The following is a 22,201-nucleotide window of genomic DNA, read 5'->3' as shown; positions in this document are numbered from 1 at the left end:
GGAGGAGGAGGAGGAGGAGGAGGAGGAGGAGGAGGAGGAGGAGGAGGAGGAGGAGGAGGAGGAGGAGGAGGAGGAGGAGGAGGAGGAGGTAGGAGAAGGAATAACTAACATTTATATAGTGCTTTCAAGTTTTATCTTCACAACAATCCCAGGAAGTAGATGCTATTTTTATCTTCATTTACAGGTGAAGAAACTGAGTCAGATGAAGGTTATGTTATCTGCCCAGGGGAACACAACTAATATCAGAAGCCACAACTGAACTGAGGTCTTCCTGACTATAGTTCCAGCAAGCTATATCCACTGCCCCATCTCACTATCTTCTCTAATAACAGTAAAGAGAATTTGATGGCAATTTACCTGAGAAAGAGATGTCTTAGCCTTTGATTCAGTAATTAATTTTTCAGGGAAAAAACATATTAAAATGTCCTGGAGGTCATGCAGCTATACGGTCTTTATGAGAAAGAAGTAAATACCTCCAAAGCAAGTTCATTTAATGGACTTTTTGTCCAAGAAATTAAGTTCAAGGTCAACACCCATTCATGAGATCATGTTCATATTCTAGTCCTGAGTCTTTAAGATAAGTAAAACAAAAATTATCCAAAAGTCCTTCTCTCTCTTGTCATTCAATTTCTTGTCATTGTTTCTCAGTTGCTTCTAGCTCAAATCATGCATGCCTGATACAGTTGGTTTATTAAAGTAAAGGAATACAGAATACTCTTTTTAAAGACAACGTTAAAAACAAACCAATAAAGGTTGTGGCATGTAAAGGGTTAAATTTAAGCCCTCAATATTTCATTGATCAGAAACATCTAATTTCCTAATGAAGCCCAGAAGACAAGATATACCTACCACTTTTCAAAATATTTTCCTGTTTCTCCAGATCAGATATTTCAAGCTTGACTTTTTCTTTGATCAAAAGTTCTCTTTTATTTATTAATCCATACTCATTATTGAAGCCTGTAATCTCCTTAATAAATCTTTCTTCTTCTTCTTTTATTTTTTTCTTCATGGTCTCCTGAAATGTAGAAATGAAAGCTCAGACATGGAAGCTAATAGCAATTGTTTTTTCCTTTAAAAATTTTAAGTACTGTAAGAATTACAATGAGAATTTTAAAAGAATAGTTTCTGCCTTAAGTGATTTTAAAAAGCTTTGTTTCTAAATTTATATAATTCCCTATTAATGAAAAGATGATCTCAAGATGCTCTTTAGCGATCATTTTAAATGATATTTTTATGCTTAAAATTCTAGAAAATTTCTTGTTTGCCATCATTCTGCCACTAAAGGATGACATTTATTTGTGGCTGTAAAACCACAGACAGTGGATAGAGGAGTCTAATGTTCTAAATTCTTGAGCTATCTCTGCTACTATCTGGCTGATAAACCTGAACAACATCCTTAACTTCTATGGGAATAGAAAAAATTAGAAAGTTCTATTTTTGTTGAATTGTTTCAGTCATGTCTGACTCTCCATGATCCCATTTGGAGTTTCTTGGCAAAGATATTGGAGTGGTTTGCTCATTTTACAGAGGAGAAAACTGAGGCAAATAGAGTTTTAAGTGATTTGCCCAGGGTCACACAGCTAGTGTCTAATGCCACAATTGAACTCAGGAAGATGAGTCCTCCTGACTTTAAAACATAGCATTCTATCCACTGTGCCACCTAGCTACATCCTGGATAAAACCCCTAACTTCTCTGGGAAGAAAAAAATTGGTAAATTCTATGACATGATCTCTAAGGTATCTTCTGGCTCTAAAATTCTGGTCTGCTATTTTGTCACTACTCTGAAATATGTAATAAAATAATTTAAAATTATCAACAAGAAGCATTTTTACCACATTGGTCCAACCATAGGCTGCTTGGGAATAGGTCACCCCATTAAAATAAGCTCTCTTTATGAAGAAAAATATATATACACATATACATATATAAAATACAAATGCATAAAAAGAAAAATATTGTGAACTACCATATTCAAAATATGTGTATATGAAAGTTTTCCATATTTCTTTTAAAAAAAAACTCTTTCTGTCCTAGTAACAACTCTAGGATAGTAGGGAAAGCACTAGGCAAACATGGTTAAGTGATTTGCCCAGAGACACACAGCTAGAAAACTATCTTGAGGCCAATTTTGAATCCTGGCCCTCCTGACTCCAGGTTTGGCTCTCTAACCAACTAATTGCCCCATGTTATTTTCAAATCTAATGAAGATTTTAAAATTATTTTTTTATCACCATCAAATATCCCCTTCATTTTCATCATCTTCCTTTTCATCCTTTAAGAATTTGATTGCTATGGCCTACAGACTACCTCCTGGTGTTTCCAGGAAAATTTTAATAATTTTCCAGGAAATTTAAAAAGTTATATTTTTAAAAAGGAAAATAGAAAGAGTCCTAAACAACTAAATAAAGCCATGATAACTTAGGCTTCAGGTTTTGTTTTGTTTTTTTTTTTCATCTCTACAACAGGAGGTTTGACTGAATGGATCTCTAATGTCTATATATCCTGGAGAGGGATTTGGAGTTTCAAGACAAGTCCAGGTCCTATTTGTGTCCCTTATTATCTATTTGATCTTGGGCTAGTCTCTAACTCTCATAACTTCATTTTCCTTATCTGAGGGTTTTAGATTAGATGATCTCTGTGGTCATTTCTAGTTCTAAATCCTTTGAAACTAAATTCAGCTTGATGTAATTGAACAAACTCATCCCATACCTATTCTTGCAGAGCACTGTGTTGAGTGCTGAGAATGAAAAGACAACATTGATAAAAAAAAAATTCCTTCCTTAAAGAGTTTTTAAGTCTTTCATTTCAAAGTCTCAGTTTCAAAGAACAGAGTTTAAATTCTATGAAATATCAATAGCTGATTTGGAGAGGAAATTTGAATTTTAATAAAATATTAATCATGCTGGAACCTAAACATTAATGTATTTTTGAAGTGTATTTTAAAAGTAATAGAATATGGCCCACTTGCAGAAACTTACACATTTCTCTTATTGATTTAAAACAAGTAAGGCTGTTGTTAGACCTTGTTTACAAGAGGTAATTCAATTCAACCAACTATTCCTGAAGAATGTGCGAGGCACATTCCAAAAAATGGAAATACTAGAATGGGAAATAATGCTATTCCTGCCCTCAAGAAGGTTATAATCTAGTGAGAGTGATACACAAATGTTTAAATAAGCATAATATGAAGTAGAATATAACAAATGTAAGAAGAGATAAAGGATAGTTCCCTGACTCTGATGTATTTGAGTCCATTAAATAACTGAATTTTCTACTGAGTGCAAGGCACAAAGCTGATTTTAAAAGAAACAAAAAGATGAATAATAACCTTAATTTTTCTACTTGCTTATTACTTCCAGGAAGAGAAATCTGTGGCGTTTTTTGGCAAGGGTCTCCTCGCTACCAATTCAGATGAAAAAAAAAAAAAACACTCTAAAAATCAAAAGTTGCTGTGCCTGTAAAATGTAGAAACATGAGACCATCCAGCTGATGAACATCTCCAAACTTAGCTGGATTAGTGCTGAGAAAATGCAGTTTTTCACCAGATCCATAATTTCAGCTATCAAACTGAACTTTCTAAAATGGAAGTCTGGCTATATCACTTCTTGTCTTCAGTAACTTCCAGTGGCTTTCTTTTACCTCCAGGAACAAATATAAAATCTATGATTTGGTTTTCAAGTCCTTTACACCCTGGTCCCATTCAGTTTTCCATTCTTATCACAATTCACTTCTTTTCATATCCTCTGATCTAGTGACAAGGGGCTCCTTGCTTTTCCTCACATATGACTCTCCATCTCCCAGCTCTAATAATTTTCACTGCCTACCCCTCTTGCCTAGAATTCTCTCCGTCCTTCTCTCCATCTCCTGACTTCCTTGACTTCCTTCGAATTTTAGCTAAAGTATTGCTTTTGCTAAGGTCTGTCCCAGTTTTCCTTAATCTTAATGCCTTTCCTCCGAGATCATTCAACATTTATCCTGTATATATCTTATTTCTACATAGTAATTTGCAGGTTCTTTCCTGGATTAGACCATGAGCTCCCTGAAAGTCTGGAATGTTTTTTGTTGTTTTTTTTTTGCCTTTCTTTGTATGCACAGCATCCTGTAGATAATAGGTATTTAATAAATGCTAATTGATTGATTGACTAGTTGTTCCTGCCAGATCTTGTATTCTTATATCATAAATATCAAGACTTTATGGTTATCTCCACGCCACGATGTGGCAACAAGAAGGACTTAAAAATCTGTATTTTAGAGTGAAAGGAAGATGAAAGAAAGAATGAGGCACAGGTTTAGGGATGGTTTGATTAATGATGATGGACCACAAAAAGAATGAAGGTCTATCTACTCAATTCTAATTTTGCTTTTGCTTTCAATGCCAGGAAGAATAGTTTTGGGTTTAGAAAAGACTGAACAAAAATGGTTAATAGGAAAATGATAGCCAAGATAAGCAAGTAAGGACTGTGAGAGCACATAGCTCTATATCATAAATTCAAATCACCACATTCAGATGAACTATATTCTAAGGCAATAGGGCCCTAGAATAGAAAACATAGACATATAGAATTATTGAAATATCATCATATCCTCTGAAAAAATCATGGCAAATGGGAAAGGACTAAATAGAATCATTAAAATGTCATCTACAAACTGTCCACCATATCTGAAATGCTCTTCCTCTTTTGTCACCACCTCCTGGCTTTCCTGGCTTCCTTCAAATCTCACCTCTCAGCTTTCTCCTTTAATAAAGTACTTGGGACTTACAATCTAAAAGGCATTGTTCGCTTTCATTTATTACATCTGAACCTACTTTCCAACATTTTTGCTTATATGCTTCTGTATTCAAGTCAGCAAGTATTAAAAGATAGTGTTATTTTATTTGGGGGTCTTATCAAGTTCTTTGTAGAATTTTTCTACCCCCTTCTTTGTAACAGATGTTGATGCATAAACTAAATTAACTTTATTATCTTCTTGCAAATGCTTATCATAAGCACTGTAATATAAAATCACCAAGTGTGCCATAGAATTATTATTTTTTTGTTGCCTTTGGATGCACTATAAAACTAATCCCACCAACTCTTCTATTTGTCTCGCCAAGAAGAAATTGTGAGCCATCCCTTTATTTAAATATACTAAATTTTGTCATCTAGTTTCATTGATAATGAGAATGTCAAGATTTATATTAATTTATACATATCCACTCACTAGATGAGATTCTTGCATTTAGATCACCAAGAGCTGTTAATATTTATTTAAATTCATTAATCATTATATATGTATATATAATATATAAAAATATACATATATACACTGTTTACCAAACTGTCTTTAAAAGAATAGAAATCATGAAATCCATAGGGGTTATATTTTTTTTCTATAGGTGGCCATCACCAATTAGCCAGGCTGCTAGTTATGAGTCTTCCTATGCTTAACCAGGTTGGTCCCTATAAAGGAGGTAAAATTTTTTTTAATTCATTCTTTAACCCTCTCCAGCATAATAGAAACTGAAAGGGATTATGTTTCATATAAATTATTAGACTGAATTGTTAAAAAGATAGTTTCTGAACATCTAAAAAGGGAAGTAGTGATAACTACAATTGGTATGGTTTTGACCTCATTTCTTTTCTTTCTGTTTTTGTTTTTAATTATTTGATTTCTAGGCTGGTAAGTCAGAGAAAATACTTTTAGACATAGGCTGCCTACATTTCAACAAAACATTTCATGAAGTCTCTCATGTCATCTTTGTAGAGAAAATAGAGTGGTTTAAACTAGATAAAAATACAAAGAGGTTGACATAGAACTGATTAAAAGACCAGTATCAAAAAGTAGTCAATAATTGGCCCATGTCCATTTGGGAGAATGTTTCTAGAATAGTGTAGTGCCACAAGGATCTTTCCTTAGCCTTATACTAGTTTACATTTTTCTAATAATTTGAATGAATGCATAAATAGCAGGTTCACTAAATTTGGAAATAACATATAGACGAGTAAATAAGATCATTAATATGTAGCCTACAGAGGAACTCAAAAAGATCTCAACAGGTTAGAATAAAGGACTTAATTTAATAAAATAAAATTACATAGAGTTAATCTTAAAATTGGACATGTTAAAAAAACTTAACAAGAATCACATTAAAATGGCATAGCTAAAACTGCTTCACAGGGGAAAATGGGAATTTTCCAGTACAAAATGGAAATAACAAAAAGCTAAGGGTTATCTTAGACTACATCAGGAAGAGCAGCCTGTCTAGAATGAAGGAAATGATATCTCTCTGTACCCTGTTCTTTTCAACTTCAAATGGATTATTATATTAAGTTCATGATACCATAAAGGATATCAAAAAACTATAACAGCTTCCAAAGGAGGGGAACCAGGCCTCAAGTTGCCATATGAGGATCACTTGAAGGAACTGAAGATGTTCTGAAGAAAGACAAGATTGAACATGATAATTGTTTTCAAATATAAAAGTCTATCCTTTTAAAAGAAAATATACTTGATCCCAGAGGAGAGTAATCAAAGGAAGTTGCAGAGGAACAGATTAAAGAATTTCATAGTTTTCACCACTGAAAACTAGAATAACCTGCTTTCTTCTTTTACTTCTATCAAATAGTGGATTAGCTCTTATTGGGGATATTGAACAAGGAACTTTTATTCAGGTAATTTTGATGGACTTTGATGTAGTACCCAGTTCTAAGTATATGGTCCAATGCATTTATCAAACATTTTGAAGGAAGATGCAAAGATAATAAAGTAACCCCTTTCCCTAAGTTGCTTACAATCTAGAAGGCAGGATAATAAGACTAGTTTACAAATGAACATAATACAAAAGATGTAAAAGTATGTGAGAAGTACAAACCAAACAATATGAAAGTCCATTGGAAGGAGGCTTAATTTCTAGTTTAAGAGGATAGGGGGTGGGGGGAAAGGGTATAACCAGTTTATGAAAAGATTGAATGATTTCTAAATAGTATCTAATTTCATTGCACTTATAACAATTTTAAACTTCAAGAGATCTCCAGCTTTCACAAATTCACAAAAATATTCACTTCTTACAGATTAAAAATCATCCAAACCTGGGTTCAAATCTGGCCTTGGACACTTCCCAACTGTGTAACCCTAGGCAAACCACTTAATCACAAGCCCTTACTGCTCTTCTTCAGTGGAACTGATATTTAGTATAGATTCTAAGACAGAAGATAAGGGTTTAAATACAAAACAAAACAATGACAAATCCATGTCTTGATAAGCTAGTTTTTATGAGATTCTTTGGCCAAATGAATAAATAACCCCAGCTCAATGTTCCAGAGATAAACCACTCTGAATTTAGTTAGGTTTGACATAGTCTATGTCATGGTCTGCTATCTGGTAGTAACCAAAGGCTTTCTCACTTGGTAGGACCTACATTTTTTTACCCTTGAAAAATGAGGGTCCCCTCCAATCCATGAGAAGAAAACAGTTTGATTTTAGCAGAGGTGTTTAGCATAGCTGAAGTAATTTCATATTTGCATCTGTAAAATTCTTTCAAAATATATTGACATCTCAGTTGTTTTTTTAATGGTTCCTACTTGTGTTTTCTTATATTTCAGGGGGAAATCTATCTGTAAATGGATAACTTTCTGAAAATTTACCCACGTATATATTTTTCAAAGCTGGTAAAATAGGTCTCTTGAAGTAGCTAGATACTTACAAAGGTTTGAAGAAGTCTAGTCCTTTCATTTTTAATTTCTGCATACTGTTTTTCTAAGCCATTTTCATGTATCTTCAAAAGCTCAAGGAGGAAGGCTTTTTCAGAAAACTGATGAGACTTCAAAGTGAGAAAAAAATGGAATGAATTAATAAGTACATTTCCAGAATGTCTTAGATGATATTGTAAAGTGATGAATAGTGTCTTTATTTTTTCTTTAAAATGCAAATTCTAAAGAACTCTTAAGGCACTTAAAGCATAAAACACATTTAAGGATTTTATTATATGTGAGCTATTTTGTTCACTAATTGTTTCACATATTTAAGTCTTTTCTCCCCAACAAGGCCAGAAGCTCCCCAAAACACCTAGCACACTGCTGGGCATTATTTTATATTGAATTCCTTCTTGATAATATGTTTAAATGTTTGTTAGTTGTTTGCTTTTAAAGAATGAGACTTTTGTGAGAATCAGTGTTTTTCAGAGGAGGTCATAAAGTAATGAGACTCCTTCCACAAATCTAGACATTAAAATTGGTTTCATTACTTTAATGCAATTGCCCATTGGTTTGCTAGCATTTCCCAAATACATTTTGAGTACACTTTTGTTACTCTAGTACTGAATATGGTTCTCAATGGTAAAAGGGCCAATATAAGCTTTCATATTAGATATGATATTATTATTTCCTTTTTGGTCCTAAAAATCAGTCTTTATACAGTGCAGAATTCAAGAGTAAAAGTCTTAAAGCTTTATAAATAAATAAATTTTTTACAGAAATATTTCAAAGATCCATAATTTTGTCCATCTGGGTATTTCCTCCACTGATGCTTACTTATATCAAGCTTTCTACGCTTTCATACAAACCCTCTTTTAATTGTTCCAGTTGAGAAAAAATACTTTATACTGCTAGGTGGCTCAGCTGTTGGGAGCCAGACTAGGAGATAGGAGGTCCTGAGTTCAAATATGACCACAGACACTTCCTAGCTATGAGATCCTTATCAATTCACTTAACCCTAATTGCCTAGTCCTTACCACTCTTCTCTCTTGGAATCCATACTTAATATTGACTCTAAGATGGAAAGTAAGGATTTAAAAAAATACCTTTAAACCTAATGCACAAGTTTCTGGCACTAAATATTTCCAAATACTAGCCTTACTACAGACTGATAATCTGACACTGACATATAGGTAACCTCTAGGCACATAATTAAATCTTTTCCATCTTGCCAGGACCTATCAGGAAATGAGTCTTTTGGCTTATTCCTAAACTCTAGGCCACCTACATGCCATAATGAAAAAATGAAATAGAATTAGAGTGGAAAAGAAATGTTGGACCCTTAAGAGATACTAAATTGGAAGTTATCTTTCAATTGTATCATTGTTAATATATAGACATTGTATAACATACAGTATCTTATTACTTTTTATTACATAGACAATGGAAAATTTGGAATTGTTCCCAAACCTCTCAGAGAAATCAATTTTAAAATGTTTTGATAAATTGTAGATTTATCTTAATTTTCAAGCTTCTTAATTATAAGAGAAATTATTACATTACATAATTACACATTTGTACACATATTTCATATAAATATAATTATTATATAATATTGGAACATAACAAAGTGTTATAAAATCATTTTAAGGAAGTTTTAAAGGAAAATCATAAATAGAGAATGACTTGTTAAATGCTTAATCCTAAAAACTATACCCAAAGTTTAGGAAATAATTTAATATTCTTTCAGTTTGCAAAGGAAGAAAAAACAAAAGGCATCTTATCACTAGGAACTGGTTTTCAATGTTTAGTTGTAACCAATGTCACTTCCATCAATTATCTACAAAAGATTTCTCAAGTATCTTCTACAAGGGAAACTCCAAATCTAGCACTGTATCCATTAATAATTAAGAAAAGTAATACTGAAAATAAAACAGATCATTTTATCCAACGTTTGCACCAAAATAAGATGTGTTCAACTTTGCCCAAAATGCTTCATTTTGTTTTGGTCCCCATGCCTCAATAAAAACAAAACAAGCAAACATCTAGAGGGAAATAAAATGCAAAAGGAATGAAGGAAATAAATTCTAGATGAAAAAAAGGTTTTAAAAATTGGGACCCTTTAGGAAAAATAGGCTCCCGAGTAGATGCAAACAAAGTCTACAAAATTCCAAAAAGTATAGATACAATAAATTTCGTTTTGGTGGTTTTATTTTGTTTTTCTTTCCTTGAAAACTTAAATATTTACGTGAATCTGACTTATCCATGCTGGTACTTGCCTAAATCTGAATTAGAAAGCTTTCTCTGAAAAATCTACACTTCTTAGTTTCCTATATCTGTCAATAGCATATCACCATTCGTTCCATCACTAAATCAACAAACAACTTATTTAGCATTTTTTATATGATAGAATGCTAACTGTTGAAGACAAAAACACAAAAGTCCCAGCCTTCATAGAGTTTGCATTCTATTGATATAAATAGTATGTATACATATAAGTAAATGCAATCCTTATCTGCTAGAAAGAGAAGATGACCTGGCCGTGGGCCAAGAGTGAGAGGTGATAAGGGAAGACCAAAGCCTTCCACAAATACCTCTGGGCTGTCACAGAAACTGAGGAAGATTTCCAGCATATATGGTGGACTCCCCAAAGTGACTCATATGGGATGGGCAGTCATAGGTCACTTGTAATATGCATCACTGGAGGGAATTTCTGAATTGAAAAGCTCACAGATCCACTTCAATATGTTTATAATGTGGCTCTAATCAAGTAGAAAATAATTATTTTAGGAGGTAGTAATTATCTTCAGGAAGAACCATGTAGGAGATGGGGTTGAGATGATCTCTGAATGAACCTAGAAATTTTAAGAGGTAGAGATGAGGAGGGTGTGTATTCTAAATCTGGGGTACAGTCAGTCTAAAAAGGCGTAGAGATAGGAGATAGAGTAAGGAACATTCATTAGGCTGGCTTCACTGAAATATTGAAAGGGCAAATGTTCAATAAGCCTGGAAAAGCAGGCGGGAGTCAGATTATGAAAGGATTTAAAAGCCAAAAAGAGTTTATATTTTATCCTAGAGACAAAAGAGGGCTTCTTAAATAGAGGAGTAACATAATCAGATCTTTGCTTTAGGAAAGGAAAAAAACCCTCACTTTTTGAAAAGTCATTCTCTTTGGCCCCCAGAAACTAAAAGAATGGAGGGCTTCCTTTCACCCTTCTAAGATAAAAATGGAGGAAGCAAAAAAAAATAATAATGAAAATATATGAGCTCACCCATGCGGACCTGAAAGATCTCCTAGATAATGTGAGTTTTCGGGCTATAAATTAATGTCAATTTTTTTTTCTCTTTTTTTTGATGATGGGTCAACATTGAGAGTGAACTTCTTGGTACAAGAGACAGAAGAAGTAGTCTATTCAGAGTTCCTGGGAAGGCATGTGGTAAAGGAAGATGTTCTTCTCAATCTTCATATGGGTTGGGAAGAAAATTTATGAATCATATGACTTTTTGAAGGTTGCCCCTCTAGCACCCCAAGTTTGACAGACCTGATTCTACCCAGAGATGGAGGACTTCCTTGGCAACAAAATCAAAGAATCCAGCCTTTTGGCCAAGACAAAGGGAAATTTCCTAGAAAGCATCAGCCTTTGGGAGTTATCTCACAAATAACAAGTATGTAGACTTTTAATAAGGAAAAGTTTTCTGAGCAACACGACATGGGAAGAGAAGGTTGGCTTGGCGATAGGAGAAGTAGAGTCCAAGGACAAAAGTCACGATACAAAGAAACGAAGGACTTTAAATTTATCTTCACTATTACAGTGATTTTTTTTTTTTGGAATCCCACAAATAGATGAGTTACCTATCCAACTGACACACATATATTTCTCTTCTAGGGAGTAAGGGAGTCAACACCCTCAGAATACTTCTATCAGGATAACCATCTAAATGCATCTCTACAAGGTTAAATGGAGACCCCTACCCAGAATATGGGGCTGCTATCTAACAGTTTCATGTTCAGTTCTTGCCCAAGGGAAATCCAAACCAAAGGGTCCAAACCAAAAGGTAACCCAGTGAAAAATGAGAATTATATTATGATCTAGAATTAGTCCTTTTGTTTGTAAGCTCCCACAGGTAATCTACATTCCTTGCATTTTTCATAGGATAAAATAAAAGTTGTCTTGTACCTAATATGCATACATATAAACATATAGAAATAAACACACACTTAATAAGAGAAAATCAAGACATAAGCTATGTTTGGAAATTCTCCCAGAATAAATTCTGGATGGAGGCAATACTAGTCAAATACATGATGATTTGGGAGTTAGCCTCCAAGATTAGACATCAGCTCAAGTGTCACTTCCTAAATGAAGTCTCTCTTGATTTCACACTCTAGCTACATGACCCTCTCACAGAATGTTTTTCTTTTATTTATTTTGTGTATATATATATATATGTGTGTGTGTGTGTGTGTATGCATATATATATACATACATATTCATGTACATATTATATTCCTAGATAAAACAAAAACTCCTTGAAGGTAAGATTTATTTTATTTTATTTTTTGTATATCCAGGACCCAGTAAAGTGACTACTTTCTAGAGATGATTAAAACTGGATTGGTGTTTAATTGATTGATTTCATGCTTCTTAAAGAAGTACTATTACTATTTTATGTAACTAATATGTTTTATTTTTGAGGCAAATGAAGGAAATCCTTTATCTGGGGCATATCAAAGGCTGAAATTTTAACCAGGTTCAAAAAGTTATATATGAATTTGTGGATAATGGGTTTATCTTAGATTATGAAAAAGAGCTATCAATGATATACGTTGTTAGAGACTGATATCTTAGATGAGAAACATATCTTTCTACAAAAATCTCATGAATGGAATACTAGGCTAGATAGTCCAACTTTAACCTAGTTGGGTATTTTTTATATTATTATGCCTTTTAGCTACCTCACTACTGTGTTCAGATGCTGATTCTGTCCTTGGTTCACTGCATGAGCTTTAGTACAAAATCATATTAAGAAAACAGTACTCACTAACCTGAGGAATGTCTAATCAGCAGCTTCCCAATTTACAGAATTTTTCAAATTCATGAAGCCATCAGTATTCAAAGATTCATGACTTGAAGTATCAAATTTTTATTAAGGATCTGGCATGGACAGATTTGATTCTTTCTCTCTGTTCTTTAGTGTTATTCTAGAACACTGACCCAAAATTCTGGCTTCTGTTGCCTATAGAAGGGCCCTGAGATTGGGGGGAGTCCCAGGAGTACGCTGGTAAATGCTCTCTAATGTACTGGATCTCCAAAACTAGGAGACACACTTTAGAGTTTAATTTAAATTATTAACATTTTCTCTCTCGCTTTCTTAAGTCTAGACAATCAACAAAACAATAAATCAAACTCAGATTTGTAGTGTTCTCTGATTTCCGATGTGAATGCTCCCATTGAAAATTTATCAATTGGCCCTTTTTAGCTGGTATAAGCTGGCTCCTACTATGTCTTCTATTTTAAAAGGAATATAACAAAGTGCTGGAAATCATTGCATACACATTAACCCCTGATTGAAACTTTTTTTTTTTAAGATGTGAATAAAAGATTGAAAAAAGCACTAAAAATGTTAGAATTTGGAAGGAAAGTAGGTAGATAAATAATTAAAATATTTCGTAGAGAATCAAACACTTAAATATGTCCATTATTTTATGGCTCTCTAGACTCCAGGACAAAGCATAGGAAAAGTGATATTCTTTTCCCCTTCATAAAAATCCTAGTGTGTTTTTAGCCTTAAGGGATTTCTCTGTTTTTATAATCATTTTTTTCCTTCCATCTTCCCTTCTACTCCCATTTCCTGCCTTTTCATTCATGATTATCTTTTACTTTCATATTTTGAAAGAGAATTAATAAAGTACTTAGTGATAGGAAAAGCTGTACTGCTCAGATTTTTTTAAAAAATCACTGAGGACATGGTTCTGATGAGGACAACAGCACTCTATGGGAAATTCATAATGGCATTTTCAGAAGTTAGGGTCTAAAGATCTGTGAGAGCAGAGGAATTCCTGAGTAGTTATACCAAAACTGAAGCAAGGGGTACAAAAATCATTTCAAGTAGTAGTATGACTTATGTTGCTAAGTATCTCTGCTGTGTCTTCCTTTTCCTTATCTTCCCTCTTCCAAGAAATGAAGACATGAAGACAAAGTATTTGCAATGTAAGTGACCATTTATATATACCGCCTAGAATCAAATGCTTGTGTTTTGAAGTTAAAGAAAGAGGTAGTGCTGGGCAGTATTAATTTACGGGCGCTCCAACCCCATGGTTAATTCTGTTCCTTTCATCAATAAAAAGCTTTTCGCCCTTGGCTTTGTTCCTCTTGGATTGTTTGATTTTTTAAAACAAGCTTATGGTTTCCACAGTAAGCTGACTTATCTGGTCAACTAGGTCAGCTTACAATGCAGCCACCATTTGTGACTTTTGCTGCCTGGAAGGCTTCAAGTATTTTCTATCAGAAAGAAACTAGAAATTGAAAATGACTGAGGGTTTTTAAAAATTCATATTTTAGTGCATGTAAACACAGTATAAAGCTACTCTTTTCTTGACTAAAACTAATCTCTATTTTTAAGGGACCGAAGTTTTGCTGATTAAACGCTCTGCCCAACAGCATAATAATCAACTTTACATAAGAAAACATAAAATAACTTTATAGAGAATTTTGCCTTCCTATGTCACATAACCATCAAGAGAAAGAAAAATACATTTCTTTATAACTGTAATAAAGAGAAATTTCAAGTAGTAGAGCAGATTGATTAACACTGTTACACCTGAAACAGAAATTGGTGCTTGAGGAGAATAATCAGTTTTTTTATTTAGAAAATGTTGACACTGTTTCCCAGGAGAAACTTCTAAAAGTAGCAGGAAAGTGTTTTGCATAACTTCAAAGTGAGTTTCAAAGGTTTTCCACAGAAGTTTCTATTACAAATGTCTAAGACCTAATTTCATTTGTTCGACTAATTTTGCCATCAATATTTTCAGGAGAATCATATCATTTTCATGGATAACTTATTTGCATAGAACTTTTAGGTTTACAAAGATTCTATCTTGACCCTTTTTATAGTTGAGGAAATTGAGACTGAAAGGGATGGAATGTATTGCCAGATTCAAAGGCTGGTATTCTTTGCTCCAAATTCAACATTCTTCTCAAAAGGCCTCTTTGGGTGGGAAAACTGGACAAGCTATATGATGAAGATGAAATGGGAAAAGGTGAAAAACCAAGGGGAGAGGTTCAAAGAGAAAAGGGACCTAATTTTCCCCCAACTGAAGATGAAGTGACACATATAACAAGTGCTAACATGTATATTTTCTCTTCATTTTTTTCCCTTTCTCTTTTCATGTTTTTCCCCTAGGAAGGATGGACACTAGACTCTGGAGAGGGGCAAGATTGGGAAAGTTGACATTTCAGACCTTCCAAACTAGTTCTGGTGTCTTAACTGAGGTGCTAGAAAATTATAAAAACACATGAATTCCAAAGGCAACAAGATGATTTTCAATGCCAAAAGGATCCAAAGCAAAATGCAAAATCAGAAAAACTTATATTAGATATCTTCTAACTCCTAAATAAATCTTTCTTACCTCCTATCTTCTTCATTCTTTCTGATTTTCCAACCCACAGGTAGCTCCATTCAATTAAATATAAATGTTTAATATACATGTAAGATATGTAAATATATGTATTATATACAAATATGAGCATAATCCTTTTCCTCAAAGAGTCTACAGCCAGATAAGACATGTATGCAAATAATTGTCAGACAAAGAAAAAGCATATAGGGAAATTTAAACATTATTGAGACTTTTAAAAATTCCTTAAAGGAATTTTCCTTAAAAATTTTGTGGGAATGGCAGCTTAGAAGATAGGTAAGAAGGAGAGCCAAGCTTTCTCACAAACAATCTGGCAAAGCCTAGCACCAGATGGATCAATGATTAAGAAGACCAAAGAGAAATGAAAGTAAGCTTTTCCATCAAATCCAGAACTCCACAAGAAGATAGCCAGAAAGCCTGTGACTGCTCAGAGAGGAGGCATGCCAGAAGAAGCAGAACCAGAGAAAGCCCTGGGAACAAAGTGATGGAAGACAGGGGCCTATCAAGGCTGCAGCAGGGGGCTGAGCCATTTCCTAGTTGGGGACTATGTAAGGAGGACATAGGACTGAGATCAGCACCTGCATCAGGTTGTCAGGAGATAGTGATAAATCAAGGATTGTGGCAGAAGATAAAGCCCAGTCCCTGACACTCGGAATAGAATTGCATTCTGGCAGCATAGGAACATCCAAACTGTAGAGCTCAAAGGACCAATTTGAGCCTATCCATACCCAGCCAAAAGTAGAGGAGGAGGAAGATTCTGGTAAAAGGTCCCAATCCAAGGATTAAGATTAAATAAATGAAAAAATAAAAGAAAACCCCAAATGATTTTTTAACAAAAAAAAATATTATGGGTTGAGGAGCCCAAGAAGTAAATCTAGAGGAAGAAAGAATACTTGCAGTAAGTACAAAAAGAGAAAATAATGGTTAGGCTACAAGGATTCCACAAATGGCTAGAAGAAATGAAGAAAGAGATTTTAAAAATTAAGTTAGGGGTCTTAGGAAGAAATTTTAAATAAATAAATAGCTTGTTAAGAATGTTTGAACCTTAATGAAGTAGTGAACTCCATTCAAAAAAGAATAGGGCAAACAGAATGCAATAATTCCATAAAAAACATAAAATAGTAGAGCAAAATAAAATAGCTGAAAAATTAGTAAATTATAAAAAGCACCTACTACCAAAAACAATTGACCTAGAAAACAGATTGAGATAATTTTTAAATCTGAAAACTATGATCAAGAAAAAACCCAGGCAATATATTTTAAGAAATCATAAAAGAAAATTCCCCAGATCTAGTTGAACTTGTAGACAAAGAGAAAATAGGAATATTCATTATCTCCTAAAAGAAATCCCAAATTTAAAAAAAAATCTAGTAACTTCACAGCAAAAATCCAAAACTTCCAGATTAAAATAATGATCCAAGTAGTCAGAAAAGTACAAATCCAAATCCAAATCAAATCCAAAGTGAGGATCACACAAGTCTAGGCTGAAACTAATATAATGGAGAGGAAATTTTGGAATGTCATATTCTAAAAAACAAAAAAAGACAAATTTATAATATAGAATAATTATCCCTACAAAACAATATAATGGAAATGGGAAACACTAAGCCAGGGAATCCCAAGGATCCCTGTGAGCATATGTTGACTTAGAAAACTATATTATCAATGTTTGTTTTTATCAGCATTTCTTATAAAAAACACTGCAGTTGTACAAAATATTTGCAACACAAATTCTGAAGATAAAAAAAAAATAAAGAAGTAAACATTATATATTTGGAGAAGTGCCAAAATGATGATGAAGTTCTTACATACTAATGAAAAAAAAAGGCAAACATTCATTTAGAATCGACCTTTTCACAAGGTTCATGGAAGGAGTAGAGAAAGACAGATGTGAGGCCTGAGGCTGCTTCTATTCCATTTTCTTCATTTTAATAAAGGATAAAAGGAAGAAGACGAAGAAATACAATGGGGGAGAAATGAGAAAGAAAGAGTAAGAATTTATTACTTCTTAGAGTTGAAATACACCAGTAGAACTTTTAAATATTTTGAAGAGGAGATAAGGGCAACAAGCATCTAATGAACTTCATGAACTGGCATAGATGTGTGCTGAACACAAACACACACACACACACACACACACACACACACACAGAATTTGGTGTAGAATTACATCAAATTTAATAAGAAAACAGTGAAGAGAGAGAGATGAAAGTCGTCCTTAAGAGGGAAGGTGGAGAGGCTTCTAGATTAAGATAGTGGCAAAGTAGAAGCAGCATACTTAACCTCCTCTCCTAACCCCCATATACATGACTCCTCAAGAGGACACAAAAACCAAATCCAGATGAATGAAGGGACCCCACAACAGGGCGTGGCATGTTAGTATGTGGGATCTGGACATTTCCATGCTATAAGGGGGTGAAATAGCTCTCATAAAATGCGAGCTGAGCAGCTCCCCCCATACCCACACCACTTACAGTGCCAAAGCCAGTGCACAAGAGTTAGAGCAAGTTTGGGGCATTCATTAAGTTCTTGGCAGCTACCTGAGATCACCAGGGCCTGCTCCTGAGAGCAGGAAGACTTAAGACCCCAAGAGGCTAAAAAGAATATGGACTTTGAACGCAGACCTTGAGCACAGGCACGGACCTTGGGTGGGGACCCAGTGTGGAGGGGTGCATGACTATGGAAGCAGCTCCCTGAGACTGTTAAAGGAGCCTCGGACAGAGGAGCAAGCAAGGGGACCACCAGGAGGCTTCACTCTGAGAACAGCTAGACTTAAGACCCCAGGAGCCTAAAGAACACAGACAGTGGGCTCAAGGATAAAGCTGAGAGGGGCAGCATGGCACTGTGACTCAGGCAAAAACTGCTCCAGAGCTCAATAGAAGGAGAGCCTGTCTGCCTCAACCAGACTTCTGACTGAGAAAGAAAAACAGCATAATAAAAAGTGCAAGCCATGCACAAGAATCTCCAAAGAGAAAGATCAAGAAGAAATCTTTTACTCTTGACAACTTTTACACAGAAAAAATCCAGACAACAGAGCAAATAGCAGAGGAGACCAAACAAGTAATCACATCCAAACCTTCCCAAAAAAATGAAAATTGGTCACGAGCTCTTGAAAAGTTCAAATCTGAGATCATGAGAAAGATGGAAGAGATTTGGCAAGAAAAGTGGGAAATAGCTCAAAAGGAAATTAACAGGTTAAAAGACAAAAACTCCCAACTGGAGAAAAATGCCCAAAAATCAAACAAAATGATAATTAAACAGAAGGAAACCATGAAAAACAGAATAGACCAAATCAAAAATGAAAATCAAAAGATTATAGTAGAAAACCAGTCTCTAAAGACCAGAATTGGGCAAGTAGAAGCCAATGATCTCTCAAGACAGCAAAAACTAATAAAACAAAGTCAAAAGGCTGATAAAATAAATGGAAACATGTAATATCTCACTGAGAAAATGACAGGAGAAATCAACAAAATTAAAAGCAAAAGAACTATTGAATTAATAAATAAGACTAGAAACTGGTACTTTGAAAAAACAAAATTGACAAAGTACTGGTCAATCTAATTTAAAAAAGGAAAGAAGAAAACCAATCATCAGCTTTTCTATATATTTCCAACACATCGCAACATCAAGAGTTAGAAAGAGAAACACCATTTAAAGTCACTCTAGACAATATAAAATAATTAGGGATATATCTACCAAAACAAAAACAGGAATTATATGAAAACAACTACAAAACACTTTCCAAACAATTAAAACTAGATCTAAATAATTGGAAAAACATTAATTGCTCATGGATAGGATGAGCTAACATAATAAAAATGACCATTCTACCCAACTTAATTTACTTGTTTAGTGCCATAGCTATCAAACTACCAAAAAACTTTTTTACTGAATTAGAAAAAACTATAATAAAGTTCATTTGGAAGAACAAAAGATCAAGAATATCAAGATAAATAATGAAAAAAAAAAACATGAAGGAAGGTGGCCTAGCAGTACCAGATATTAAACTATACTATAAAGCAGAGGCCATCAAAACAATATGGTACTAACTAAGAGACAGAAGGGAGGGTCAGTGGAATAGACTTGGGGTAAGTGATATCAGCAAGACAGTGTATGTATGATAAGCCTAACTTTTGGGACAAAATTCCACTTTTTGACAAAAACCACTGGGAAAATTGGAAACAATATGGGAGAGATTAGGTTTAGATCAAGATCTCACACCCTACACCAAGATAAATTCAGAATGGGTGAATGATTTGACTATAAAGAAGGAAACTATAAGTAAATTAAGTGATGCTTGTCAGATCTATGGGAAAGGAAAGATTTTAAAAGCAAGTAAGAGTTAGAAAAAAATTACAAAATGTAAAATAAATAATTTTGATTATATTAAATTTTAAAGTTTTTGTACAAAATAAAAAGAATGCAATAAAAATCAGAAGGGAAACAAAAAACTGGGAAAAAATCTTTATAACAAAAAACTCTGATGGGGTCTAATTATTCAAATATACAAGGAGACAAATCAATTGTATAAAAAATTAAGCCATTTCCCAATTGATAAATAGGTAAGGGACATGAATAGGCAATTTTCAGATAAATAAATCAAAAGTATCAATAAGCACATGAGAAAGTGTTCTAAATATCTAATCATTAGATAAATGCAAATCAAAACAACTCTGAGGTATCACCTCACACCTAGCAGATTGGCTAAAATGAAAGAAGGGGAGAGTAATGAATGTTGGAGGGGATGTGGCAAAATTGGGACATTAATGCATTGCTGGTGGAGTTGTGAAGTGATCCAACCATTCTGGATGGCAATTTGGAAGTATGCCCAAAGGGCTCTAAAAGGCTGCCTGCCCTTCGATCCAGCCATACCATTGCTGGATTTGTACCCCAAAGAAATCATAAATAAAAAGACTTGTACAAAGGCATTTATAGCCACACTTTTTGTGGTGGCAAAAAAAAAATTGGAAAACAAGGGGATGCCCTTCAATTGGGGAATGGCTGAACAAAATGTGGTATATGCTGGTGATGGAATACTATTGTGCTCAAAGGAATAATAAACTGGAGGAATTCCATGTGAACTGGAAAGACCTCCAGGAATTGATGCAAAGTGAAAGGAGCAGAGCCAGAAGAACATTGTTCACAGAGACTGATATACTGTGGTAAAATCGAATGTAATGGACTTCTGTACTAGCAGCAGTGCAATGACCCAGGACAATTCTTAAGGATTTATGGAAAAGAACAATATCCACAATCAGAGGAAGAACTGCAAGAGTGGAAACACAGAAGAAAAACAACTGCTTGAATGCATGGATTGAGGCAGACATGACTGGGGATGTAGACTCAAAACTACCACACCAATGCAAGTATCAAAAATATGGAAATGGGTCTTGATAGATGACACGATAAAACCAGTGGAAATGCACTTTTGCTATTGGGGGGTGGGATTTGGGGAGCTGAAGGGGAAAGTAAGAACATGAATCATGTAACCATGGAAAATTTTTCTTAAAAAAGTTAAAATAAAACAATAAATAAAACAATAAAAAATAAATGCACATGTTGGTCCTCACAAAAAAAAAAAAAAAGAGGGAAGGTGAAGTTAAGAAAGGAAGATTAACAAGTAAAACAAACCAGCTTTGGAGAAAGGATTCTAAAGGGAAAAATTAAGAAAAGAAAAATGAACTGTGGGAACCAGTGATTGTCATCTAGGCTGAGTAATGGAAGACAGGCAGAGAAGTATGATAAGACCACTTCATTTATAGATCACTAATAATAAATGGATCACATTCCTTTTTCACTCCATAGCAGAATGGATTAGAAGACATCCAATAATATACTCTTTAAAGGAAACACATTTAAAATATAAAGACTTAAAAAAGGTTGAAATGAGGAGAAGGAGAATCATGTCTCAAGTGAATTTTTAAAAATCAAGGGTGACAATCATAATCTCAGCAAAACAATAAAAGCTCACATGGTTAAAAGAGGTAAACAGGGAAACTAAATTGTGCTTAAAGATGCCAGAGAAGACAGAAAGAAAAATTTCAATACTTAATATCTATATTATATTTATTATATAACATAAGCATAATTATATATTAATATGATATAAATATATTATGTGTGTGTTATTCCTGTTGGCTCCCTGAGGAGCATAGGGCCGCAACCATCTCATGCCAATGGACTCTGTTCTGGGCAACTTCCCCCAGCTGGGCCCATGTCATTCCGAAGGCCTTTGTTTCGTTTTCGGCAGATCTTCGCCAGGTCTGTTTTGGCCTTCCGACTTTCCTCCTCCCTGGTGGATTCCAGCTCAGTGCTAATATATTATGTATTATATGCAAATATATATATATATATATATATATATATATATATATATATATATACACCAGGAAGTGTAGAACTCATAAAAGACCAGATCCTATTCTATTCCTCCCAAAGTTCTCCATACCAACATTTTCTCTAGTCATGTAGATTAGGCTAGTTCTTTTCCAAAAAAATTAAGGAAGTTTTCCTCAAGTCTTGATTGGCCTTGGATACAAAGGTTAAAACTGTCTAGCTGTTGATGTGGGGCAGATAGCTAGGCAGGGAGTCAGGAAGATTCATCTTTCTGCATTCCAATATGGCCTTAGATATATGACCCTGAGCAAGTCACTTATTCCTATTTGCCTTTATTTGCTCTATAAACAAATGTTTACATCTGTAAAATAAGCTGGAGAATGAAATGGTGAACCACTCCAATGTAGGACTGAATGACGACTAAACAACAACAAAAAACTGCTGATGTAGATTCTTAGTAGCCTAAAACCAAAGTGGCTTCCTGTTTATCTAAGAGCATAAAAAAAAAGAAAGAAAGAAAGAAAGAAAGAAAGAAAGAAAGAAAGAAAGAAA

At 34.1% G+C, this 22,201-nt stretch overlaps 1 protein-coding gene across 1 annotated transcript in view; it reads right to left on the bottom strand.

Moving 5' to 3' along the window:
* CCDC172 (coiled-coil domain containing 172) overlaps positions 1-22,201 on the bottom strand; it is a 62,253-nt gene that overhangs the window by 21,759 nt on the left and 18,293 nt on the right. Inside the window, exons 3-4 of the mRNA XM_044662586.1 lie at positions 7,686-7,802; positions 850-1,015 (exon numbers count right to left, since the gene is read on the bottom strand). Coding sequence (XP_044518521.1) covers positions 850-1,015; positions 7,686-7,802 — 283 coding nt within the window. The remainder of the gene's footprint in view (positions 1-849; positions 1,016-7,685; positions 7,803-22,201) is intronic.

The sequence above is a fragment of the Gracilinanus agilis genome, chromosome 2 (genome assembly GCF_016433145.1).
Source record: "Gracilinanus agilis isolate LMUSP501 chromosome 2, AgileGrace, whole genome shotgun sequence".
NCBI classification, from domain to species: Eukaryota; Metazoa; Chordata; class Mammalia; order Didelphimorphia; family Didelphidae; genus Gracilinanus; species Gracilinanus agilis.
Note: the sequence above shows the minus strand (reverse complement) of the source record. Positions and strands in the feature narration are given on the sequence as shown.